Below are 12,711 nucleotides of genomic sequence, written 5' to 3'. Positions count from 1 at the left end.
AGAACGCACATTTAAAGTAACCGCGAGGAAACATTTCTTCACGTTATGATTCCTCATGTCTTTTTTACTGGCAAACCCGTTCATTATTCAGTAAATCGCGGTTCCCGGCGGTGACGTCACTAGTAGCCCACTTCCTCATGGCCGCGGGTAGTGGGCTTCGTTTCGATTCGCACACCCTCCCCCGGTCCTTCATGACAACATTCAGCTTTGTGGGTCCTTTTATTGCTCTTCGTCGCGTGCATGTTGCTGTAGGACGGCTAGCGTCTCGAAGTGAATACCAGTGCTGTCTGCTCTCTAGTGGAGGTGGCGGGTCCGTCTGGCGGGGGGTGTCTCATTCCTCCAGCAGCGGCGCGGACGCTGTGGGTTTCCTGACTGCACTCGGACCGCCTCCTCTCTGTCGTCACGCCGCGCCGCTACAAAAGCCTCATGGAGACACTGGGAGCAGTCGCGTCGAAATGAAGCTCTTGGTCAGCGCGCTGCTGAGGTCGGCGAGCGTCGCGGCGCTGGGGCGATGCGGACTGTGCAGTAAGGTATGGGACGTGTTTACATTCCTGCATCAGCATCATGTGATGTTTGCTCAGCCGCTGGATCCATTGTTAGAGCGCGTTTAACTCAGAAATGCGTGTTCATTCCTCGTCTGTAGTCGTTTTCATTTCCCAATTGTTATTCCAAACAGGACCTCGCTTGAGAATGAACTCTTTTCTTGCACCCCCCCTCCCTGTACTGCTGAATGTGAATATTAGATTGCTCAGCCCTGCATGAAGCGGCTGTAGTTCCTCTAATGTGCAGCTCTCGGCGTTATGGCACACAGTGTACAGCTGTGCAGGTATTGATCCTGTCTGCAGGGCTTTAGATTCACAATCAGTATCCTGACATCTGCCGATATCACCAGCGTGTTAAATGCGTGAAATGATATTTTGATCCTGTCCTTTGTTTATGTCATTACACTGTAGCTACAAGGTTAGTACACTTTATGTTGTCGCTCTGAGCAAAAGCAGTATCATGTATATACTTGCATAGATATATTAATCTGTCAATATAGTTTTTTGTTATAATACAGATTTATATTACAGATTGTATTCTGACTGGTTCACATGTCTGATAGCTAAAATACAAAACATAATATTCATTTTTGATATTTTATTAATGTGCAAGCAGCAATGATGGGCCCAAGCCATTGGCGCAACCGCTACCCCGGTGGCACAGCAGGCATGCATTTACTGAAACCCGCTGGCAGTCTGGTTTTAAGTGTCACGGCTATGAAAGGGATGCACACACACACACACACACACACACACACAGAGAACAATATATAAAACTTGCTGTAAAAAATATATTGTTCATGTTAGGTAATGCATTAACTAATGTTAACAAATTAGACCTTATTGTTTTCAAAACTTAATTATCTGTAATTATTATGAAATAATTATATAAAACTATATTACCAATATAGTGCATCTTAACTTATTTTATGTATTTGTTTGCCATTTAATTGAACTGAGCAGTAAGCGATGCTTAAATGCTTAAAATATTTCATATCTGAGTGAGAGAGGGTAGGATATATAAAACTTTTAATGATCTATAAGATTTTTTAAAAATGATTTTAATGCTCTGTAAGATATAAGAAAATTACTGTTATATTTTTTACTGTTATTTAATACATCGCTGTGGAAACACCATTCAAGAAATCCAAAATTTGTTTGCAATTTGTTTTGCAATTTCAGAATCTTGGCATCATGTTGACAAAGTTTGGTGTGAATTGCTTGATTCTCTTAGGAGGAGTATGCATTAATTCACAGCCTGATTTGTCCAAAAATCCACATTCAGACCAAAATAGCCGACTTCCTGTTGGTCGTAGCTAATGACTGTAAATTAGAGAGTTGTCTGGCTTGATGAGAACAATATATGTCCCGAGTTTGGTGTCTGTAGGAAAAACTACCCCCCCCACACACACACTTTTGTCAAAAGGTGGCGCTATAGAGCGCCTGCTCCACACCCATTTATGAGCTTTTGCCAGTGTCTGTCTATCATTAATACTGATGTGTGTGGAGTTTCATGACATTCTAAACATGTTAAGTGCCTTAAAAACACCTGAAAACAATATTCAAGTTTGACCCGTTGCCATGGCAACAGTATTTAAGATATCAAGAATCCCTTTGCAGTTTTACATCTGCCGTGTTTTGACATTATTCTGATGAAGTTTAAGAAAACAGAGTAAAAATAAGAGGCTAATTTCAAAGCATTTAGAAAATGACACACTTCCTGCTGCCAGTTGGTGGCGCTATAACTTTGACTCCTAATCGTCACAGTAGTCATCTATGTAATCGGCCTCATACAACGAACAAACCGCTTAAGTTTGACAAAGTGTGCAAAAGTTATTAGACACTTCCTGTTTCTCATTTCTCGCCATAATTTCGTCACCTTGCCAAACTGTTTGAGATATCAAAAATCCCTTTGCAATTTAGCATCCCCAAAGGGTGTGCAAAGTTTCAAGAGTTTGAGCATGTTTGGGCCCTCAAAAATGAGATTCATTTTGGAGAAGAAGAAGAAACAGAGCAATTCCAAGAGGGTCCTCGCAGCATTGGTGCTCGGGCCCTAATAATCCTAAAGAAAATAATAGGGCCCTTCTCCCCCTAGGGGCTTGGGCCCTAATTAGTTAGTTTGCCTGTGAATATCATTGTTGGGTTCTTTTCTTAGAGACCCATCAACATTTAACATTTGACTAATCAAGTTGAAAAGTGTCAAAACGATTATTGGTGTATCTTTGCTCTGTACAGTGAAATCCTTTAGATTTGTGACTGACTGATACAGATTTTTTAATCCATGAGCTCGGCGTGCCATATGCAATATTATGTAGACTATATGATACAATCTAATAATAGTAAATGTACTCAAAATTACTGAAATTGAGCAAATATATATTTTACACAGTGTTCAATCATAATTGACTCGGGGTTATTATAGTTAACTAAAATAGAAAAAGAAAAACATTTTCGTGAATTGGAATAAAATGAACATTAACTAAAATAAAATATAAAACCTTTTTATTTCAGCTAGATGCCAAGGCAACAGTTCTTATTTTAATTTAATTTGTTGTTGTACTAAAATAACTAAAGTTGAAATATAATGACTGAAATGTATACATACAGTTGGGGTCGAAATTGTACACACACTTTGCGGTATCTGCAAAATGATGATTATTTAACCGAAATACGAGGGATCATACAAAATGCGTTATTTTTTTATTTAGTATTTTTATAAAACTATTATTTTCTCTTGTGGACTATATGTAGGCTAAACATCTTTTATGTGAAATATCTTATTCAGGTCAGTACTAAATATGCATTTTGTATGATCCCTCTAATCTTGGTAAAATAATTAGGCTAACATTTTGCAGATACTAAAATTTTGACTTCCGAGAGACCACCTACCATATATGTTGAATGTATTTAAAGTATTCATAAAAAATAAATAGTATCTGAAATAGCACTGTATTGATACATTTTTGCAGTCAATATCAATATTCACAATGCATAATACTTTTTCTGTAACTTTTAACATTGCTTGAGGCATACATTAGATGCAAATGCGTTTTTTTTTTTCAAATTGCTCCGTGAAGTTCAGTGCTGTGCAAAATCAGTATTACAAACTTTCAGACTAAAGCTGTGTGTCTGTTATCACCGTCTCAGCAGTTTGTTGTCGACCAATTCATTGCACACACAGTGAAACCAAACCTCTTCCCCCTATATTACCAATATAGTGCATCTTAACTTATTTTATGTATTTGTTTGCCATTTAATTGAACTGAGCAGTAAGCGATGCTTAAATGCTTAAAATATTTCATATCTGAGTGAGAGAGGGTAGGATATATAAAACTTTTAATGATCTATAAGATTTTTTAAAAATGATTTTAATGCTCTGTAAGATATAAGAAAATTACTGTTATATTTTTTACTGTTATTTAATACATCGCTGTGGAAACACCATTCAAGAAATCCAAAATTTGTTTGCAATTTGTTTTGCAATTTCAGAATCTTGGCATCATGTTGACAAAGTTTGGTGTGAATTGCTTGATTCTCTTAGGAGGAGTATGCATTAATTCACAGCCTGATTTGTCCAAAAATCCACATTCAGACCAAAATAGCCGACTTCCTGTTGGTCGTAGCTAATGACTGTAAATTAGAGAGTTGTCTGGCTTGATGAGAACAATATATGTCCCGAGTTTGGTGTCTGTAGGAAAAACTACCCCCCCCACACACACACTTTTGTCAAAAGGTGGCGCTATAGAGCGCCTGCTCCACACCCATTTATGAGCTTTTGCCAGTGTCTGTCTATCATTAATACTGATGTGTGTGGAGTTTCATGACATTCTAAACATGTTAAGTGCCTTAAAAACACCTGAAAACAATATTCAAGTTTGACCCGTTGCCATGGCAACAGTATTTAAGATATCAAGAATCCCTTTGCAGTTTTACATCTGCCGTGTTTTGACATTATTCTGATGAAGTTTAAGAAAACAGAGTAAAAATAAGAGGCTAATTTCAAAGCATTTAGAAAATGACACACTTCCTGCTGCCAGTTGGTGGCGCTATAACTTTGACTCCTAATCGTCACAGTAGTCATCTATGTAATCGGCCTCATACAACGAACAAACCGCTTAAGTTTGACAAAGTGTGCAAAAGTTATTAGACACTTCCTGTTTCTCATTTCTCGCCATAATTTCGTCACCTTGCCAAACTGTTTGAGATATCAAAAATCCCTTTGCAATTTAGCATCCCCAAAGGGTGTGCAAAGTTTCAAGAGTTTGAGCATGTTTGGGCCCTCAAAAATGAGATTCATTTTGGAGAAGAAGAAGAAACAGAGCAATTCCAAGAGGGTCCTCGCAGCATTGGTGCTCGGGCCCTAATAATCCTAAAGAAAATAATAGGGCCCTTCTCCCCCTAGGGGCTTGGGCCCTAATTAGTTAGTTTGCCTGTGAATATCATTGTTGGGTTCTTTTCTTAGAGACCCATCAACATTTAACATTTGACTAATCAAGTTGAAAAGTGTCAAAACGATTATTGGTGTATCTTTGCTCTGTACAGTGAAATCCTTTAGATTTGTGACTGACTGATACAGATTTTTTAATCCATGAGCTCGGCGTGCCATATGCAATATTATGTAGACTATATGATACAATCTAATAATAGTAAATGTACTCAAAATTACTGAAATTGAGCAAATATATATTTTACACAGTGTTCAATCATAATTGACTCGGGGTTATTATAGTTAACTAAAATAGAAAAAGAAAAACATTTTCGTGAATTGGAATAAAATGAACATTAACTAAAATAAAATATAAAACCTTTTTATTTCAGCTAGATGCCAAGGCAACAGTTCTTATTTTAATTTAATTTGTTGTTGTACTAAAATAACTAAAGTTGAAATATAATGACTGAAATGTATACATACAGTTGGGGTCGAAATTGTACACACACTTTGCGGTATCTGCAAAATGATGATTATTTAACCGAAATACGAGGGATCATACAAAATGCGTTATTTTTTTATTTAGTATTTTTATAAAACTATTATTTTCTCTTGTGGACTATATGTAGGCTAAACATCTTTTATGTGAAATATCTTATTCAGGTCAGTACTAAATATGCATTTTGTATGATCCCTCTAATCTTGGTAAAATAATTAGGCTAACATTTTGCAGATACTAAAATTTTGACTTCCGAGAGACCACCTACCATATATGTTGAATGTATTTAAAGTATTCATAAAAAATAAATAGTATCTGAAATAGCACTGTATTGATACATTTTTGCAGTCAATATCAATATTCACAATGCATAATACTTTTTCTGTAACTTTTAACATTGCTTGAGGCATACATTAGATGCAAATGCGTTTTTTTTTTTCAAATTGCTCCGTGAAGTTCAGTGCTGTGCAAAATCAGTATTACAAACTTTCAGACTAAAGCTGTGTGTCTGTTATCACCGTCTCAGCAGTTTGTTGTTGACCATGCATGACCAATTCATTGCACACACAGTGAAACCAAACCTCTTCCCCATACTGAAGATGTGCGTATCTTAAGAAAAATCTAATAAATATCATGCAGTTGCTATGGTCTTGCTATGCTCTGTTTCTTCTGTAGTCTTCTGTCATATGTAAGAGCTGCAGTGACATCAATGAGAAAAACACAAAAGCTCCCTAAGGGGAAGTGCAGCTGTTTCATTTGAGCAGATTGAAGCGAACTGGCCCTAATCCTCAAGTGATCGCAGACAGAAACCAAGGGACAAATGTCCAGCAGGGGTCAAGTGTGACGCAGCATCATCTTCTCTTGTGCGTAATCGTGTGCGATCTAATCTGTCTTGGGAAAGAGGTTATGCATTGTGTAGGTGACTTAGTATTTTATTCTGTTAGATCATGTAAATTGTATTATTTCATGTTGCCAAAGCATCAATTTAAACATTCAGGATCGCTTTCTTTGTATTTAAAACAGTCGTAACAGTAAATAATGTGTAATTACAAGCAGCTAACACTAAACCCCTAAACCTAAAGTAAATACATGTTGTTAATTCATTCTATTTATGTAATTACGTTATGTTTTAGAACTTTATATATATACTTCTTTGTGTAATTACACTGTATCAAGGACGCCTTAAAATAAATGGGCCAAACACTCTTTCTTTTCTTTTTTTTTTTTACGGCGAAATTTCTCTGGCAAACTTGAGCCTGTTGCGAAATCTTTTGTTCTCACATGAAATTCCTGATCGTGTGGATTCCTGTTGAAATGAATGGATTTCACCAAATGTGATCGCGCCTTTAGTCTTAGTGTCACTTTACGGCTGAATCTCATGATAAATGACAAGAACATGTCTTGGACATATTTCATCCCAAAATCAAATACTTGATCAAATTCTTATTACAGTAATATATATATACTGTATATATATCTATAATTTATAGTTCAGTGAGTGAAAAGCAACTTTAGTGAATGTGTCAAGTGAATCACTCAGTCACTCATGGTTTGCGTTATGTAACAAAAACATTCATTGTTATTGTAATAAGTAATAGAAATATTTTTCATCAATTTGAATTCAAAATGTAGTTATTTGGGTTTATTGTTCACAATATATTTTTGTTGTGTTTTCAGTGCTTCCATGCAGGGTTATTATTATTAACAGAAACTCAAACTAAAACCATACAAACCCTAACACACACACACACTTCTTTCATACAAAGATGGGTTCAAGTTTACTACAAGTGGTAACTAAATACATTTTTTTAATACAGAGATAGTATGTTAAAAGCACATTTTAGTTCATATACATGGTGTCTCAAAGTAGCACAGTTGAGTACACTTAGATGCTCTTAAGATTATCTTAAGAAGTACTAAAGACTAATTCTTTCATATATTAAGTACAAAATTAGTGCTCGAAATTAGAGCACTTTAAGTACTTTTTTTTTCACCTGGGGCATTATATTTTTAAATTGGGCTATAATGGTGCACACATTTCACAGTTCAGTATGCACCTCAGTGTTCAGGTCACGGTTTGGTTTCGAAGCAGCAGGGTGAGCAAAGCATCTGTCTTAAGCTGCCTGTCTGCGAGACAGTGGAACACAGACAAGCTTAGTATACTTTGAGTGATTTACAGGAATAACAATCATGTGCAAAAACGAGTCCTGTGTGCTTCATTCCCTTTAGGCATTGCAGAATTTAATTACTCATCCTTATGTTGTAATCTCCTCAACAGTCCGAGCCGAGCTTTGGGTTGCTGTTTGACATCGATGGGGTCTTGGTGCGAGGAAAGACCCCCATCCCAGCAGCAAAGAGAGCTTTCCAGAAGCTGGTGGACGCGAAGGGACAGTTCGTGGTTCCGGTTGTCTTTGTCACCAATGCTGGCAACTGTTTACGACAGAAGAAGGCCGATCAGCTGTCTCACATACTGGGTGTTCCTGTGAGTTCTGCTCGCTCATATTCATGATGACAATTCTGACATGCAGCCTGCTTGATGCATGCATTGCAGCTTTTTATATGCAATTCATTCAGCTTGATTCTCAGTTCACTGAAGGCACAGGGCTCGAATCATGACAAATCAAAGTAACCTTGATATTTTGAGATGTACTGTACAAAGTTCACTTACCTTTCCACATTTACACTTCAGAAACATGGCCTGTTCGGTCATACAGAGGTATTTGGGTTAGAGCTGAATATCATTGCTGCACACCAGCAGAACGAAGAATAGCAGCACAACTGAAAGGTTTGAGCGGCGCCCTCTACTGTACAGACGTGAATTTACATTTCCTTCAGCCTGAGGCGCATTCACTTCACTTCTGGTGTGAAAGGGCTTTTACATTTGCCAAAATTGTAGTATAATTGTATTGATATTAAATTGTAATTATATTAAAAACAAACAGATGCCCAGATGAGAAAAAGAAGCACAAATGTAACACAACACATTACTTTCCATAAAACGTAACTACGTAACGCAATTAGTTACTTTTAGGGCTGGGTAAAAAATATCGATATCTCGATAATAATCGATTCTCATTTTTACGGAACGATATCGATTCTTAAATCCCAAGAATCAATTATTCTAGCCTGTTTTCATTTAATGGACGGAACGTTGAAGGGCACTTCCCACTCAATATATATCGCAATAAGCATTGTGCTTTGGTACTTTTAATATGAAACAAAGCCTCAGATTTCAATTTATGTCCATTGTATTGCAGTATTCAAACAATAAATGCTGTTTTGGCACCGTTTAATGTGGAGTGACAGATCGCAGTGGTGCCTCAGTTCAACAGACGCAGCAGCACGAGGCGCACGTGAACAGATCATCTCCTCCACATTAATACGTTTCAGCACAAAATAAACATGACTAAACATCCGAAGGCAAGTTAAAAGAAAGAGTACAACTTTACTATCTGTATCCCGTCTCAAATAATCACTCAATCAGTGTTTCAGTCGCGCAAAGACGTCATAACGGCTTGTAAACAATGGCACGTCACATTTACCTCAGAAAAAACAAATTCGGTGACCATAAACTCATTAGTCAGCTAGAAAATTAAACTGTAGAGGGGCATTTTGCTAAATATATGCACCGACATATTCATCATAATCTAATAATGTGCTAATTAGCAAGTTTCACGATGAATGCGGCTGAAGTAAACAGTCTCTCTGAGAGCGTCTCGGAAGAGAGGGGCGGAGCCAGCAGAGCTCATTAACATTTAAAGGAAAATGCTACAAAAACGGCTTGATCTGAAAAGAGCTGTTTTTGACAGGGTAAAAAAGGTGTTGTTTACACTACCATTGAGACATTTTAACCAAACCAGACTTTTCATTAAGACCCTAAAGAATCATATCAACTTGTGGAAAATGGGCATCCTATGACCCCTTTAACAGATATTCACATAGAAAACAGTTATTTTAAATTGTAATAATGTTTCACAATATTGCTGTTTTTACTGTATTTTTGATCAAATAAATGCAGCCCTGGTGAGCAGAAGAGACTTGATTCAAAAACATTCAAAAATCATACCAGCCCCAAACTATTGAATGGTGGTGTATCTAGACGTACAGTTCACACTGTGGAATATTGGCAAAACATTGTAAATATTGGATTGCATGAAATTAATAACGGAGTAATTATTAATTAAATTAATTTAAATTCCTTAATCAATGCTTTTTTGTGTACTTGAGATAATTAGGGTTGTTGTAAGTTTGTGCTTTATACTCTAATAATACCTTTTTATTCTGTAACCAGTTCTGGCACTTGCGTAGGTTTATGCAGTATGTGCATGTGTTATTCACCGTCAGGTTAGAACAGGTCAAACATAAATGCAATGTGAAGAGATTGGCCAGTGGCAATGATATGTATAGGATAAAACACAAGCCCCCTTGTTGTAAACTGGACAAATAGAAGATTATGCTGAATTTGCAGATTTCCCTGTCCTGTTTTTCGTGCATGTGACTGCATATTTGAAGATTTAAAAATGGTTTGTACTTGTATATATAGTCTCATAGTTTTTCTAAATGTGAGGGAATCGGCTGCTGGATAGTTTATGAGATCGGTCAGATGACATATATTGGCAGATATGAAAGAAACCGGATACTTTCCTTGTTGTTTCAGTCTTCGCCTGTGGTGAACCTCCCCAGAGTTGAAGGTAAGATATTTCTGGAGATAACTGGACAGTTGTGGGATGTGCTGCATAACATGGCATGGCTGTACTGTAACCATATACTCAGCTTTACCATGAAATCAAGATCTTTTTTTTTTGTTTTAATTCATGTGTTCTCGTAGTCTTTACACAAAAACGTGTCCCTGGCAATGACACTAACATGAGATCACAGCGGTTAACGAATGAGCCAATGATTGAGTCAACCCTGTCAGTCCCCACTGGACAAAATCTTTATTTTTCTTTACTCAGATACAGGCTACACCACTGTAGTAAAGAAAAGACAACTGCAATTTCCAAACAATGTCGACTTTAATTGATTCTTCACTGACTATTCTGCGCTCTAGCTGTGCAGATGAGAATCTATTTTCTGTGAATATTTTTCGTGAAACTGCTCTTGAATGATTGACTGATCTGTCTGATCCAGCTCAATACGTCCAAATGTACATGTACACCAGAAAGCTTGTTATTATCCTAAACTACAATAAAAAGTTTGGGGTCTGTAATACTTTTTGAAATAAATAAATTATTTTATTCAGCAAGGACGCATTGAATTGATCAAAAGTGACAGTAAAGACATTCATAATGTTACAAAAGATTTCTATTTCAAATAAATGCTGTTCTTTTGAACTTTAACATCAAAGAATCCTGATGTTAAAGTTGCGGCACAACTGTTTTCAGCATTGATAATAATCAGAAATGTGTCTTGAGCAGCAGATCAGCATATTATACTGATTTCTGAAGATCATGTGACACTGAAGACTGGAGGAATGATGCTGAAAATACAGCTGCGCATCACAGAAATACATTACAGTTTAACACATAATCACAGAGAAAACAGCTATTTTAAATTGTAATAATATTTCACAATATTACTGATTTTACACTTTTTTTTTTTTTTTACAAATTAAAAAAATCTTACCGACCCCAAACTTTGAACGGTAGTCTATATGTACTTGATATGTATTAAGCTGTATTATAAAATAAAAATCAAACAATAATGCAATCAAATAAATAATAGAGTGAAAGACAGACAATGGCTTTAATTAGCCTCTTTTCTCCTGTTCTAGCTGTAGTTCTGTTTGGGGAGCCCATTCGATGGGAAACGAACTTACAGCTCATCATTGATGTCCTTCTCACCAACGGCAATCTGAGCAACGCCTATGAAACCACTCTCTCCGCTCATCTGCCGCTCTTGGCCTGTAACATGGATCTCATGTGGATGGCAGAGGCACATTCTGCGAGGTGATCAGCTCGCTCTAAATGCTGATTTATTAGGGAGACTGGGGCTAGTTGTCAGACTTTTTACCCCAGTGAGTATTTCTAAGCAGAGGGTTAAGTCAGTTCCTGAATAGATATACAATGTTTAAAGTCTCGACTACAACAAACCTGTTTGGCACGTATATACATTTTGTGACACTATGCTCCAATAGAAGTTTTATTGTGTTGGCTTGTTGCATCATATCCATAAAGGACTAACAATCTCTTATACACTCTTAAAAAAGAAAGCTTCTTTATTGGCTCTGATGGATCCATGAAGAACATTTAACATCCATGGAACCTTTATTATATGATGGATCTCGTATAAATACACATACTGGTAAATGCATTCTGCTCATATGTGACCCTGGAGCACAAAACCAGTCATAAGGGTCAATTTTTCGAAATTGAGATGTATGCATCATCCTGATAAATAAGCTAATAAGCTCTCCATTGATGTATGGTTTGTTAGGATAGGACAATATTTGGCCGAGATACAACTATTTGAAATCTGAGGGTGTGAGGGTGCAAAAAAAAATCAAAATATTGAGAAAATCATCTTTAAAGTTGTCCAAATGAAGTTCTTAGCAATGCATATTACTAATAAAAAATTAAGTTTTGATATATTTACGGTAGGAAATTTACAAAATATCTTCATGAAACATGATCTTTACTTCATATCCTAATGATTTTTGGCATAAAAGAAAAATCTATCATTTTGACCCATACCATGTATATACAATGCACTGGTTTTGTGCTCCAGGGTCACATATATACATATAGACAATGTAGGTATGATGCATTGAAGTGTAGCAGTAAATTGAGCAAAGCCACCTCCAGTGATCTGAGACTGGCCAATTAATGAATGAAAAATCTCCCATCAACAGATTCGGTCACGGCACTTTCATGGTGTGTTTGGAGAACATCTATAAGAAGATCACTGGCAAAGATCTGAAGTACGAGGCCCTCATGGGGAAGCCCAGTGAACTGACCTACCATTTTGCTGAGTTCCTCATTCGAGAACAAGCTGCTGAGAGAGGCTGGAGGGCCCCGATCAGATCCCTGTATGCTATCGGGTGAGACACATGCACAGTGTAACGGGCCAGTGTGGATGTGAGAGGATTTCAAACATGAGCTTGCAGACAAAACACAAAATCTACCCCGTGCCTACACTGCTTGTTTAAAAAAAGTGTTGTTTTATGCTTAGGATATTATTTATCATATCCAGTTTGCAGAGCAATATACAGTGGGTACGGAAAGTATTCAGACCCCCTTAAA

General features: G+C 36.8%; 1 protein-coding gene across 1 annotated transcript in view; it reads left to right on the top strand.

The window, feature by feature from the left end:
- Positions 1-209: 209 nt before the first annotated feature.
- Positions 210-12,711, top strand: part of LOC107564289 (cat eye syndrome critical region protein 5 homolog) — a 16,720-nt gene continuing 4,218 nt past the window's right edge. The window contains exons 1-5 of the mRNA XM_016249323.1: positions 210-530; positions 7,749-7,952; positions 10,014-10,161; positions 11,244-11,418; positions 12,321-12,509. Coding sequence (XP_016104809.1) covers positions 456-530; positions 7,749-7,952; positions 10,014-10,161; positions 11,244-11,418; positions 12,321-12,509 — 791 coding nt within the window. The 5' untranslated portion in view covers positions 210-455. The remainder of the gene's footprint in view (positions 531-7,748; positions 7,953-10,013; positions 10,162-11,243; positions 11,419-12,320; positions 12,510-12,711) is intronic.

Source organism: Sinocyclocheilus grahami, unplaced genomic scaffold (genome assembly GCF_001515645.1).
Source record: "Sinocyclocheilus grahami isolate Dianchi unplaced genomic scaffold, SAMN03320097.WGS_v1.1 scaffold921.1, whole genome shotgun sequence".
NCBI classification, from domain to species: Eukaryota; Metazoa; Chordata; class Actinopteri; order Cypriniformes; family Cyprinidae; genus Sinocyclocheilus; species Sinocyclocheilus grahami.
The sequence above is the reverse complement of the archived record's forward strand: the minus strand, read 5'-3'. Positions and strand labels throughout refer to the sequence as shown.